At 40.4% G+C, this 15,001-nt stretch overlaps 1 protein-coding gene across 1 annotated transcript in view; it reads left to right on the forward strand.

The window, feature by feature from the left end:
* The window catches only part of C6 (complement C6), a 27,624-nt gene continuing 12,623 nt past the window's right edge, over positions 1-15,001 (forward strand). The window contains exons 1-9 of the mRNA XM_065661805.1: positions 1-318; positions 1,527-1,684; positions 2,396-2,552; positions 4,732-4,876; positions 5,518-5,659; positions 6,482-6,620; positions 8,191-8,391; positions 12,643-12,883; positions 13,587-13,709. Of these exons, the coding sequence (XP_065517877.1) occupies positions 1,527-1,684; positions 2,396-2,552; positions 4,732-4,876; positions 5,518-5,659; positions 6,482-6,620; positions 8,191-8,391; positions 12,643-12,883; positions 13,587-13,709 (1,306 nt within the window). The 5' untranslated portion in view covers positions 1-318. The remainder of the gene's footprint in view (positions 319-1,526; positions 1,685-2,395; positions 2,553-4,731; positions 4,877-5,517; positions 5,660-6,481; positions 6,621-8,190; positions 8,392-12,642; positions 12,884-13,586; positions 13,710-15,001) is intronic.

Here is a 15,001-nt window from a genome sequence, read left to right on the forward strand (position 1 = left end):
TCTGCAAAGTTGACTGACTTTGCATCTAACAGTCTTACAATGAATTAATGAGGAAGATTTTTTGTTACCTTCAATGCACACAGGTTACAAGACATATAAGGAAGAGTTTTGTGTTTGTTTTTTTTTTCCTTGACAATGTCGAATTAATCTCTCACGTGCACATTTTAACGGCTGTTGATATGCTTCTTATGTATTGATTGTTTGCACTTCTGCTCACAGACGAGAATAAACAGTGCTTTTCTATATCCAGTACAGCGAAGGAATAAGCAAATTAATTGTTCTGTAGGGCTTCATCTCTTTTCTAAGCCAGCAACCCAGGTAAGCAAAAAGATGTAATACCTCTTCTCCTCCTATTTCATTAGCTAGACTGTTGATTTCTCTGTTTACAGTTTTATCGTATTTTGGGTTTGCTTACACTTGGATCTCTCTGAAAGGCATGTTCATTGATGAATTATTGTGTAAAAAGTGCTCTGAGTCCTCACTACAACAGCTGTGTGAAGACTTACTGGCTTTCTTTACTAAAGGAGGAAGCAACATTTTGGCTTGACATAATTTCATTTTTCTCAGCAAGGTATAAAAATCATGATAGCATATATGGCTAAAAACCTAAAATAGAAAACAATTGCACATTTCATTTAAAACTTTCAAAAATGAAATCTTTCAGAGTATTGTTTTAAAATAAATATTTTGCTTTTTTAAACTTCCTATTGGCTTTTCATTTTTTTAATCAAAACAATACAATAATGATAATATTCTACTGTAATAGCGCATCAAATTTAGTGTTGATTCAATCAATGAATAAACAGTTTGTCTGGAAAAAAATTTTCAAGTTTACTAAGCATTATTGCTTCCTAAAGACTGCCTATAACCTTCTGCCTCATCAAATAAAGTTTAATTGACCACTGCAGTAAGAAACAGGTTGTTTGTTCTGTCTTCTCCTTTTGGTAGAAAATTCGGATATGCTTTGAATAGTAACGATTTGCAGTTTGGACAGGCTAGACAAAACTAAGAACAACAAAAAGCTAAAGGAATAATTCACTCCAGCAAAACACTTATGGTATTTGTAGGCATGTGAAAATGGTTACAGGGTAATAGATGGGCTCATTGCTCTTAATTTCCTGTTTGATTTTTTGCATGTTTTATGAGCTGTCTCATGCTTTTATTCTTATTCCTAGAAAATATTTTCGAGAATACCTATGACAGCAGTCATAGGTCTTTATTCATCACATTTAAAATCATTTATAAACGATTTCTTCAATAGAAATTATGTGCAGGCATGATTAGTACTCCTGATAAATAAGTGTCCAAAAAGGCCATTGAGACTTTTGGTCCTTAAAGTATTAATTCAATTACTGATAAATGTGTGTCTTGCATTATTGCCCTTTTCTAGGTACATTGCCTAGCAACTTTGTATCATGAAGCAGATTTATAGGCTTTGCAAATTAGAAGAAATGTCTCTCTAAAGATACAGGCATAACTATAAATGACAGTTTCCTGAACTTCTTTTACCTGCCCATGCGCTGTAGATGGACACCTTCACTACGGACAAGACTATGTTAGTGCACCTGATCCTGCTGAGCCTCGTGATTGGGAGCAGCCAGGGATGCTACTGTGAACATTACCCATGGGGGTCGTGGTCTGCCTGTTCACAAACCTGCAATTATGGCACACAGACCAGACACAGGTAGGGCCAACCTATCTCATTACTTCTGTGCCTTCACTTATTCCCTGAGAAAAAGACCCCAACACTTCTGAGGAGGGGTACCTGTGCCTGAAGGTCCAGCTTCCATAATATACTGAGAAAAAATGTGTCATATCAAACAGTTTACCAGATGAATATATTATATGTTAATTGCAAAACTAAGAAAATACAATATTATATATATACAGCATTACAGTGCCTCCAACAAACCTGTATCTGCCAACAGATGTAGTGAGGGTGAGCTCCCTATGAGGGGGGACCAGTGCCCAGTGCCCTGTTCTGGGAGCTCTGCCCAGCTCAGAGCATTGTCATGGGAGAAGTCAGCTCCAGCTGGCACGTGTACAGAAAGTTTCTCCCTGTATGGTTAATTTTATTAATCTTATTAAAGTCAAATAAAGATTCAGCAGCGCCAAATTAGATGCAATGCAGTGGTATATTTAAATTTATGAGAAATCCTCTCTTTTTCTCCTGGCTTTTTCTGTACTATTTTCTGGGACAGCTGAAGTGAAGTGGATAAAGTTGCTCTGTTAACATAAAGCATATTTGTATTTTTCTTTTGATCAACATTCTGCAACTACCTATTATCTCTCAAGTTGTTTTCATTGGGCTCAAATAATTTTCTGTATCAGCCTTCACACACAGTTAGAAAACACCTGTGATTCCTTCCTAGCATAACTTGTAAATTTTTTTTAGGCAGATAAGAATGGATGAATATTATAGTCAAAACTTCTGTGACCAGCTGTGCACAAAGCAGGAATCTCGTGCATGTAACCAGCAAACATGTCCTATCAACTGTCAGCTTGGAGACTTTGGCCCTTGGTCAGAATGTGACCCGTGCATTAAAAAACAAGTAGGTAGAAAAAAAAAGAGTTAATCCATTTATGAGAACTTGCTTTAAAAGTTCCATTGTCACAATTAAAGTTGATTTTTCCACATAAAGGATAAATCAAGCTGTAGAGTTTGCATTTTTATTTAAGCAGGAGAAAGTCACAGTATCTTTGGCTTATCCATAGCATTCTATATGTTCTAAAGATAAGAAAAATAGGATGTAATCATCTACTAAAAAGAGTTAACCCACAAATCCTAACCAGCAGTGGCCAGAAATGCTCAGGCTGTGTGTCAGACTGGTAGTCAGGATCAGTTTGAGATTGCTTTTAAGAAATCCAGAGCACCATTCCTCCAACCTTTTAAGCCTACACAAAACTGAAGGGGGTGTGCTTAGTATCTGTGGAATAAAACCCCAGGATGTTTTTTTTTTCCCTCTTGGGCTTGTGTCTGTTGACTGATGGTAGACTTAAAGGTGAGATGGCAGAGAGGGAAGAGGTGAAAAGTCAAGTTCAAGTGGATTTGACCTAAAGGAACCAAGTCCTGGCAAATGTAAGGTTCTAGGAAGTGGAGGGGAGTGCAGATTGCATGGGGTAGTTATGTAGCTGGGTCTGAGCTTTAAGATCAACTTCAGCATCTCTGTTTCTGTGCAGACGCAGTATACGACTCTCTGAATGTCCTGCTCAGCTTCCAAAATCTATTCTGTGCCTGAAAAACAATCTTGAAAAACCTCTCAGATACCCTAAGTGTATCTTTACATACACATATAACTTTCTGATGTCCATGCAGGATAAGGAAAACATAAAGAAGCTGTTCTAGGTGTGAATGTGAACCACCCTAGGGGGTTCCTACCCTGCAATAGGGATTGAGAGTATGAGAGCAGAGCAGGGAGAAACAGCGAAAGTGGGAGTCAGTGAGCTGCAAGAGCTAAAAGGGGAAATTTTTTTTGGTAATTAGTATCTTCCTAAATGGCTGAGTTTCTTACACACCCATATGTACAACCATTATTCATTTTTATGAACATTGTTCATTTTTATGAACAATGCTTCTACATATGGGTGTGTAAGTTAACAAAAGTTAACTTCAAATATTGGTGCAACATATTTGCTGCTTCAAGAAAAAAAGGTACTTTTGTGGACTGTGATCCATTTTTCCCTCTAACATATAAAGATCACTGCTTGTGTTAAATATAAGCAACTGTCAAAAAGACATGACTTCCAAGGTTAAGTGTGAAGATTAGTGTAAGCAAGGTCCAAGTGAAGGGAAGAGATGAAGAAGTGGAAGCTCACACAAATAATATAGTGAGTGTTAGGGACCCAAATGGAGTACAAGTAATTGTTATCTTGAGCTCAAAACCTTTCAGACAGTCCGGTGTTGCTCCTTGCATTCTCCCCTCATAGTCACTTGATTGCTGATTTTTACTAGACATTTTCCTGCACTGTTTGAGTTCAGTAGTTCTCTACAGGAAGAGAAGTAGCAGAAGTCTGCAAGGAACTGTGCTTTTCCAGTGGTAAAAAAATTCTTAGAGGAGCAACTGTTCAGTCCCATGCAGTCCCACCACAAGTCTCTTAGAGCGAAAAATATATCTGAAGTGATTTGTCTAGCAGCATTTATTCAGCATTGTTATTCTGCATGGAGGTTAGTGACTTTGGGAAAGAAAACCCAGTAAGCTTTAGATTTCGCTCCCATATCATGTTTGGTAACAGAAACCGTCAGGAAAACTTTTTTTCTCCCAGTTCATCCAGTGCTCTTCAGACAAGAGCCCCCATGTGTGGGAGCCAAGCCAAATGGTTTGGGGATGGCACTACATGACCCTGTCAGAGTACTTCTATTTCAACAGAGATGATAAAGAACACAAAAAATCTCCGCTGAGACTGTTGCACACAGTTTTCTGCTGTACCATTAAAACTGAACACATAGGGACTGAACTTTAGATTCTTCCAGTGATGTAGCCCAAGTTGTCAAGTGCTTCATCGTGTGTGCTCTGTTAGGGCTAGTGGGGCTCTTGGTTTCCAGATCGGTGCCCCCCTTACCTGGGATGATGGCATGGTAGGATGTAAGGACAAAAATAATTATTTCCTTTGGGACCCTGGTTTTGATAAAAGCTTCAGCAGCACTGAGGCATGAGACTGTGCCTGAGCGGGCACTCAGCTACAAAAACAGTTCACACAAAGCACCCTGGTTTTATTTCTCCTGCCTTACAGTTTCGTGTCCGGACATTCCTGCGACCATCTCAGTTTGGGGGTCAGGCCTGTACGGAGTCACTGGTGGATTCCCGCCCATGTTTCCCAACAAAGCTCTGCAATGTAGTGGAAATTGACTGCAAGAATAAATTTCAGTGTGAAAGTGGTAATGATAATCTTCATTGCATAATTGTTGCACTGTTAGATAGTTGAATGATTAGACATTGAGGAAAGAAAGGTCCAGATAATCTAGGTCTTGTATATTCCATGCACAAATTCCAGGGGAAAGAAGCAGGGACAGAAGTCTATGTAAGAATTTCATATGAATTAGTAGAAGCTTATGTTTACAGTTTCTTCTGTAACTAGAAGTAATTCAAGTAAAGTCTCTAGCCTGGGATGTCACTATGACCATGATAGCTAGACAGCAGCACTGTTCAAATAATATTTCTTTGCACAAATTCTTCATGTACAAACATATCCGTAGAGTTTGAACATAAACTCTCACTGTTTTTGTTGAATTTCTGGTATTTCTTGTTTACTTCAATATAAATATACCTCATTAGCCTTAAAATAGCTTTATCCTCATACACTAATAATCCTAAAATTAAGCCTTCACATCTCCAAAGCAAGCCAAAACTGGCAGAACTGAAACATCCATTTCTCATAGGAATAATCTATGTATTATACTGCCTCACTATTAATTCCTAAGACAAGTTCACACCTTTACTAAGGAAAAAAGCAGACTACCCTTTTCTGTATTCAGACATGCTGAATCTTTGCCTTGTTGATGCTGTTTCTCTGGTGCAGGTCGTTGTATTGCAAAAAAATTGGAATGTAATGGAGAAAATGACTGTGGGGACAACTCTGATGAAAGAAATTGTGGGAGGATAAAGACCGTGTGTAATAGAAAGTATGAGAGCATCCCAGGTGTGCAGTTAATAGGCAGTGGGTAAGCTATCTTATTTTTCACAAACCTGAAATTCTTACCTCACTAATTTACATAAAAACATAATCCCCAATTAGCATTTGAAAGTATCACATTAAAATACATAATCTCTCATATTAAAATTAAGCAGAAATTGTAAAAATGAAGCCAAACCTTCAGGCTAATACTTGCCCACTGCATCTGTCAGTCTTGCTCTGCAGAGCTGGTGGACTAGACAAAGAGCTGTCAAGGAGCACTGCTCTCTGAGTTACCCTTCCTGCCTCACAGCAACCTTAGCATCACATACTGGCAACTTCCACCTCAGTTACGCTTAGTGCCTCAGAAATTTTGAGGGTGCTGAGGGTGTTGCTTTTTTTGTCTATGATACATTTCACATGATACCAGCCATCACCTCTTCCAGACTACTAATTTAAGCAGTATAAGACCTAAACAAGGGATGCTTATCCCAGGTCGTCATGCATTTTTTAATTGAATTTTGAACTCAGTGCCCTCTGCTTAACATCAGTTATGGCAGAAATGGAGAACTGCTTGTTCATTTTACTAGGCCATTCTCTGCTTAAGAGTGACTGTCTCATACTGATATTGAAATTACCTAGAGGGCTAAGCACAGATGAAAAGTAGGAAAAACAGTTGCTACTGCAGCATTTTTCAGGTGAATTAGATGTTCTTGTAGAGGAACATCTTTCAAAGCAGTTACATAACACAGATGTTAATGCTATTTCATTCAAACCTACAAAATCTTCAGTGCGGCTACATGTCACAAAAAGTTTCAAGTCTATATGTCTTTCTGGAATTGTTTAATCTCTGGATTTATTTTTTGGTTAGATTTCACATTCTGGCAGGGGAGAGCCGAGGGGAAGTCCTTGGCAACTCATTCAATGGAGGACAATGCACCACAGTGAAGCGCAAAGAGACAAGGAAATCATATCGTGTTCCTGCAAACCTGGAGGCTGTCAGCTTTCAGGTATTCTCAATTAGCAACTCCTGGCTGAGAAGCCATTGCCATAATCACAGTCCAAGTTGTGTGCTCAATTCTTAAGCAGTAATTTGTGGTTTAGGACAAGATTTCTCAACTTTGTGAGGCCAGGACATTCTTCAAGTGGTGTGTGGAAATGGGATAAATTGAGAAGTCGTGTGGCTCTACTCACACCATTCAGATCTGTGTTTACTCACTGCACAGTCAACATGATTGATTTGGGCTTCACCCTTACTTCCTCATGGCTGTGGCCATGTCTTTGTTTTGATTTGAGCCTTGCTCCTTCAGAATGCAGGATGTTAAAAAAGCTCAACTAATGTGTGAAAACTGAACAGCTGATTTTTTCCAGGAGTGCTGTGAGTTTTTAGTATTACTTGAAGGGGAGCAACTGAAGAAAGGACACCCTAATATGTTCCATGGAAACTGCAATTGGATTGGCCATGACGCAGAATAGCGGGTTGGAAGGGACCTCAAGGATCATTTGGTCACTCTTCCTGGCAAAAGCATGGTCTAGACAAGACATCCCAGCATCATGTCCAGCCAGACCTTTAAAGTGCCCAGTGTTAGGGAATTTGCCACTTTCTTGGGGAGATTATTCAAAGCTTTTTGTTCTCATTGTGAAACATGTAGGTTTTATAAATAGTGGTGAAAAATTACTGTGAGCATATATATTCAATGTGGAAAAACAAGCCTTGGTTTTCCCAGGTCACTTTAAAGCTGTGTGGTTTATTAAGTTACGGATGTCCTTTTTGCAGAAGTGTTAAAGGTTTGTGAATCTGACTTTTGGGAGCTTATCTGTATCTTTTTAACCAGCCTTTGGTATAGAAGGGTCACTGGATCAGGCTTTCTTTTTGGAACTCCAGTACGTTTTCATGCAAAAGCATACGACTTCTCGCAGAGCAGAAGTGGGGAAATGGATCACCACACCTCCCAGGTTCCTTAGCAACTCTATTAATTAAACAAGCCTAGAGAAGGAAAGCAAAATGCATCTTTCAGACACATGGGTTTTGGGAAATTGGTAACTTCTGAACTGATTCTAAAGTTTTCCTTGTGCTTTGCGTAACAGCACCATTGAGGCTTATCAACTTGATCAGGCAGGTTTGCTCCCAATTCCTCTTCACCTACTAGGAATTAAGCTGGGAATTATGAAGAAAGGACAGAAAGCATGAAGCTCTTTGCTTTGTACAATATAGAAGCCGTGGGACTGGGACTTAGTGATAGTCTTTGAAATGTCTGTTGAAATACCCTGTTGAAAATTATTCCTAAGCTTTGGGGCATGAGGGTAGGAAATGTAAAAAACAAAAAGTATTGCATGCCTTTTCCTTTTTTTCTCTCTTGTATAAATGCCTGTTTGTAATGCTACTTCTTATCTAGTATTCACCTCACCTATTAACCTTTCTCAGCCTCATCTTTAGTGTTAAGAACAATTTTCAGCTTACTGCCATGCCTCAATTAATCAGGCATGTTTCTTCCTTAAAAATCAACAATTCATTGCTTAGTAGGCTTCTGTTTCAGATTATTATTTGGGAAAATGCGTTTTGTTTTACTAAATCTACAGGTGAAAGATGAAGAGGACGATGTAACATCAGATTTCTACAATGATTTAAGTCCCCTGAGTGATAGTGCTCATGGATATAGTTCATTCATTCATGGTGCTAAAAGATCTTCTGGTGTCCCATTTTTATTCTCAAGAAAGAAACGGGTTAAAGTCACAACATCTTCCTCCTTCAAGAAAGCTGTTGAAGCCTCATATGAAAAGGTAACTGAATGTTGCCTCAATTTTTTTCATTTGATTTGATTTCTGTCTGCTCATTTCAGAACTGAGCTACCAGGGTCTGCTTTCCTAATAAGGCATTGTCATTGCATTTAAAAAAACAAGCAAGCAAACAACTACACTACTAGAACCACACATTAAAAAATTTTTCTGAAACAACGGGATGCTCCAGGTTGTAACATACTTTCCATAACACAACATGTGCTGCTCGTTTTAGTATAGAAATCATAAACTTAATTTATTCCATTTAAAAAAGTATAGATTTAACATAGATTTGAGATTATCAGATCAGGTAAACCTCTGCTTTTCCTGTTACAGAGTAAATAGGGAGAATGCCATGTAGTAACAGTAGCAAACAACACTGAAAACAAATGAAGTGCACTCAAGAATGTTGTACGTACGCATGTGCTGGGAATTATTCTACATTAGTTTCTGATTTGGTGACTAACTTGCATATTGCAGTCTTATGGCTGCTAAGATGTACTTGATGATAAAGATAATCTCAGAAGTAGCACATCCACAGAAGTTTCTGAGAACCGAAAACCTTTTTCCCATGAAATTCTGCACTTTTAGTACAGTTGAATACTGTGGGATATAAGACTGTGCCCTTTTATAGTTTAATGGCAGTAAGCAGTGAGCTACTGTTTGCACAGGTAAGTCTAGGTGACCACAGCTACAGACTGGGCAAAGAAGAGATTCAGAGCGGCCCTGCAGAGAAGGACTTGGGGGTGCTGGTCGATGAGAAAATGAACATGAGCTGGCTTCAGTGTGCGCTCGCAGCCCAGAAAGCCAACCGTATCCTGGGCTGCATCAAAAGGAGCGTGACCAGCAGGTCGAAAGACGTGATCCTGCCCCTCTACTCTGCTCTTGTGAGACCTCACCTGGAGTATTGTGTGCAGTTCTGGTGTCCTCAACATAAAAAGGACATGGAACTGCTGGAACAAGGCCAGAGGAGGGCCACGAGGATGATCAGGGGACTGGAGCACCTCCCGCATGAAGACAGGCTGAGGAAGTTGGGGCTGCTCAGCCTGGAGAAGAGAAGGCTGCGTGGGGACCTAATAGCAGCCTTCCAGTATCTGAAGGGGGCCTATAGGGGTGCTGGGGAGGGACTCTTTGTCAGGGACTGTAGTGACAGGACGAGGGGTAATGGGTTAAAACTTAAACAGGGGAAGTTTAAATTGGATATAAGGAGGAAATTCTTTCCTGTTAGGGTGGTGAGGCACTGGAATCGGTTGCCCAGGGAGGTTGTGAGTGCTCTATCCCTGTCAGTGTTCAAGGCCAGGTTGGATGAAGCCTTGCGTGGGATGGTTTAGTGTGAGGTGTCCCTGTCCATGGCAGGGGGGTTGGAACTAGATGATCTTGAGGTCCTTTCCAACCCTAACTATTCTATGATTCTATTCTATGATTCTATGATTCTCTATCCCAAACGTAACAAAAAATTCTTGTTATGGGACTGGAATATTATGTAACACATTTTATTATAAACTATTTTTCTATTCTTTCATTATAAACTACTCCAGTTTGTTGCTATTACATACTGTTTATTTTCTTCCTTTTCCTGTCATTGAATTCCCATGCTGCTATTCCAAAGGGCTCCTGCAGGCTTTGTATCAGAATTTGTGCCCATTCTCTTAACCTATGTTCCAAGTGTTTCTGGCAGTAGCTAATTGAGCTGGACTGCTTGCACTACAATTGAAAAACTGAGAGCTCAAAGATAAGAGGCCATCTCTGTCGCTGGTAATGTGTCATGGTTTAAGCCCAGCCTGCCACTCAGACACCATGCAGCTGTTCGCTCACTCCCCCCACCTACCTCCCCCCACTCCCGGAGGGATGGGGAGGACAATCGAAAGAATGTAACTCCCACGGGTTGAGATAAGAACAGTCCTGTAACTAAGGTATAACACAAACCACTACTGCTACCACCAATGATAATAATGATAAAGGAAATAACAAGGGAAGAAAATACAACCGCTCACCACCCACTGACCGATACCCAGCCCAACCAAGCAGTGATCTAACCCTTCCAGGTAACTGCCCCCAGTTCTACATCCTGGGCATGACGTGCTGTGGTATGGAATACTTCTTTGGCTACTTAGGGTCAGGTGCCCTGTCTCTGCTTCTTCCCGGCTTCCCCTCCTCCCTGGCAGAGCATGAGGCTCAGAAAGTCTTTGGTCAGACTAAATATTACTAAGCAGCAACTAAAAACATCGGTGTTTTCAGCGCTGTTCCCAGTCTGAAAGTCAAAAACACAGCGCTGCACCAGCTACTAAGAAGGAGAAAAATGACTGCTACTGCTGAACCCAGGACATGATGTCAGGCAGGGACAGACATGATTCTGTGGCAAATCTGCTTATGATATTTGGCATTAAAGATTACTTAATCAGTATGTTCAGGTGAAACCCTGCTTTGCAGAAAATTTCCAGCTAGAAATACTGGCCTCAACATCAGTCCAGCTCAGGTTGTGTTTGGTCCCATTTGTCAATGAAGTTGTTTGTGTATCAAAACTGAACTTGAGTACTGTCCTAGGTTCAGCTGTAGCAGTCATTTATCTCTTTCTTAGCAGCTGGTGAAGTGCTGTGTTTTAAATGTGCTGATCTGAACCCAGGACAAGTACTCATATTTGATTCAGAGCAGGCTTTCTTTGGGAATAATAATTTCCAGTCTACTAATATTTTATATTAATACCTGTTACTCATGGGTAAAGCTTGCTACAGGCACCAGGTTTTACCACTATGATTAAATATGTGCCCAGAATAACTAGAGACTTTGGAATCCAGTTTCTTGGGATTGTTCTACAATGGAGGGTTTCCAATACTGTGTGAGCCTCAGAGATTTAACAGAGAAATCACTAGGTCTGACAACTGTAAGGTAAATTGCTAGTAATAAAAACATTTAATTGCTAGTAATAAAAGCACTTAAGATACTTTCACTAGCAGCAAATGCAAATGCAAGATGCATGTCAAGCAGAAATTCATATTTAGCATGCAAGAGATTAAAAGCATGCCAAAACCAGCTAAGGTTTTAGAATCAACATTTGCCAAAGAGGCTTGTAATTTTGCATGTCATAATTGAAATGTTAGCTGGCACAGCTGAAAATTGAGGATAAGAACCTAAATCACTTGAAAATCCTAAAAATGGATTAACCACAGGGTATTCTAGGAGCTGAGTACAACTCTGGGAAGAGTTACATAACTATTTCTTCCATACTAATTCTTCCTGCAGCAGAAAGCTGCATATCCTTAGCTTATTTTCCAATGTGCAAATGAGGGCAAAGAAATGAGCACTGCTGTGCAGCACTGAGAGCCAAAGTCCAGTTCATGTGTTACGTTGCTCAGTCCTGGCTTGGAGACCTCCCTGTCTAAATGCATCCTTGAATCTTCTAAGCCAAGTGGCCTTGGAGACAGAAATAGAGTAGAGCAAAACTACCAGCAGCAAAATTCAGCAGAAGCACCCACGTATAAATCAGTAACAATTTTATTTTTTTTATAATGATTTTTTCCTATCTGCTGGGTGGTCATTTGTTCCAGTTTTATGCCCCTCCTGTTGCTCTTGATCTTTTTGCTTTGGCCTTGTGCTGTCCATTCCTTTTGACACTTCATAAATCCCTTCTTCCAGTATTTTCTGTTCCTCTCCTTTCTATTAGTTAAAAAGCTCTAGCACTAGAAAACTATATGAATTTGATGTCTCAAAACCATCAGTTTTTTGTAAGAGTAGTAGATTTTTCCAGTTTTTGAACTTTCTTTTCTTTTGCCTCTAATATTCATAGCCTGACACTTGAACTCAATGAGATCTTTATCGCTGTGGTTTGGTTTTAGTTTTAGCAGACTGATGTATTCTGAAAATTCATGACATTGACTTAGTATCCAAAATAGCCACTCACCAGATTGTTTGCAAACCAAACCAAGCCTTTCCTCTGAAATTTTTGAAATTTATCAGTTCCTGGTATATTTGTTTTGGCAGGAATCCTTTTGCTTTCTCTTTGGTAGGTGCTCAGGGAGTCCTAATTTTCTTTAGAATGCTATATACACCCACAATGTAAAGGAATAATAAGCATTGTCCTCAAGGACCTCACAGGGATCTTGGAATCTCCAGGTATAGTTTGTTCATAGTGAAAGCAGCATGATACACATGATTAATTAGTTCTAGCAACATATCTCAGGACATAATTTTAGCTTCTCTACTTTCTGCAATTAACTACCTATGTAGATGCTATGACTACCCTTTTCTTTCTTCTAGAATTCCAACTTTATTAGAGTCCACAAAATAACTTCTGTTGCAAACTTCACAATGAAACAGTCAGATCTGCAGCTCTCAGACGTCTTTCTAAAAGCACTTAACCACCTGCCACTGGAGTACAATTACGCTTTATACAGCAGAATATTTGATGACTTTGGCACTCACTACTACACCTCTGGGAAGATGGGCGGTTCCTATGACATACTTTACCAGTACAGCTCTGAGGAACTGAAGAACTCAGGTATGTAATCTTTAAGAACTTATCACAATATGCTTACCAGCTTTTTCTATCACAGTTTTTACACCACATAGTAAGTCCTCCAACAGCAAAAAAAAAAAATCCTTTAGACTTGCATAGATCCAGGAATTACTCACGCTGCCTGGATAAAGAAAAAGAATAAATTTTGGTTACATTATATTAATTTGAAGAGTTCAAGAGGTTCCTTAATTGATAAAAGTAATTGTTTCTAAGGAAACCTAAGACCTTTAAGTCAAGACCAGGTGCCACCAGGAAAAGGTGTTCCAGCATACTCCAGTTGGGGACTCCAGTCTGAGAAGTGTAAGTGGTATTTTTAGGGATACAGTCATTGAAGTCATTGGTATTCACTAGAAATTATTCTAAAAATATTTCCATGACTGCCAGACTATCAGAATGAAAACATAATGCAACGAAAGTGGAATTTTTAAGTTAAAAGCTGTGATCCTTAATGCTATTGCTGTAAATTGCACGGGTATGGGAGGGTACCTAAGCAGTATATTAGGCATGATGCAGTCCAATGCTGTTGGTACCTGGGGAAGCAAGTGCCTGCAGTAGCAAAATCTCCAGTGGTGGGGGCAGACCAGGGAGACCTTTGATGGCTCACCTCGATGTGGGAGCCTGGGGGCATGGTGCCATCATGTAATGTGGTTATGGGGATGAAGCTGCTGCTCTGTGATATTTCTAGGCCTGGCAGTGGATGAATCAACAGAGTGTGTCCGAACAGAAACAACAAGGCGTGTGCTCTTCCGGAAGAAAAAAAAAGTCAGTACCAGATGCACCACAAACAGGATGACTGTGAAACATGAAGGTGACTATGATGAAAACAGGGCCCATGTCCTGTTACTTACCCTGAGAGATACCATTTCCCTTAGCTCCAGGTTATCTCCCAGCTTTGCTGAACTGCAGATGCTCTTCCAGAGAAGCCAGTGTTTCACTGTCTCTGAAGAGAGCACTGGAAACATATAGTCGTGGTTTAAACAAAGTCAGCCATAAATCATGCAATCGCTCTCTCACTCCCACCCCCCACCACCCTTGCCCTCCCCCTACTCCCACAGAGACGGAGAGGAGAATCTAAAAGAACGCAACTCCCACGGGTTGAGGTAAGAACAGTTTAGTAACTAAGGTATAACACAAATCACTACTGCTACCACCGATAATAATAATGCTAAAGGAAATAACAAGAGGAAAGAATACAACACCTCAGCACCAGCCAACCAATAACTCGCCCCACTCTCCCCCAGCGACCACTGACCGATACCTCGTCCAACCCTGCAGTGCCCTAGCCCTTGCGGGTAACTCTCTGTTACATCCTGGGCATGACGTGCTATGGTATGGAATACCTCTTTGGCTACTTTGGGTCAGGTGCCCTGTCTCTGCTTCCTTCCGGCCTCCCCCCCTCCCTGGCAGAGCATGAAGCTCAGAAAGTCCTTGGCCAGACCAAACATTTGAGCAGCAACTAAAAACATCGGTGTTATCAGCACTGTTCCCAGGCCAAAAACTCAAAACACAGCACTGCACTAGCTACTAAGGAGAAAAATGACTGCTATTGCTGAACCCAGGACACATACAAAAGAAATTGTGATGTAGAAGCACTACTCTTCTGCTGTGAAGCACCACCACTGGAGATCCAGTGTCACTGGCTCTTCCAGTCAGTCACAGATCTGACAAACATTCCCCATAGCCCTGGGTGCAGGGCCAAGCATACTGAAATGGGAAATGGACACAGGGTCATGACTGAGTCTATGATCTTTAAGGGCTGCTCAGGGCTCATTGAGAGAGTTGGGCAACAATTATATACTCCCTGATCTTCCTCTTCCATTTTTCTCATGTCAGCAGACATCTAGGAGTTCCCTGGCAATGTCAGAAATGTGTCTCAGGAACTGCAGAAAGATGGTGCATTCTGCAAGAATGGCAAGAGTCATATTCTGCGTCAATGAAAACAGGGATTTCATCACATGTTTTTGTCCTCATTTTATAATCATTTCCCATTACTCAGGTGTTAACAGCTAGGAATAAAGATCCCGCCTCAGAGTGTGTATTTTAGTGAAGTCTGCTGTACCTCCTGCAATTTTTTCAGTGTCTTGTGTAGTTCTGAATGTC

Source organism: Lathamus discolor, chromosome Z (assembly GCF_037157495.1).
Source record: "Lathamus discolor isolate bLatDis1 chromosome Z, bLatDis1.hap1, whole genome shotgun sequence".
Classification (NCBI taxonomy): domain Eukaryota; kingdom Metazoa; phylum Chordata; class Aves; order Psittaciformes; family Psittacidae; genus Lathamus; species Lathamus discolor.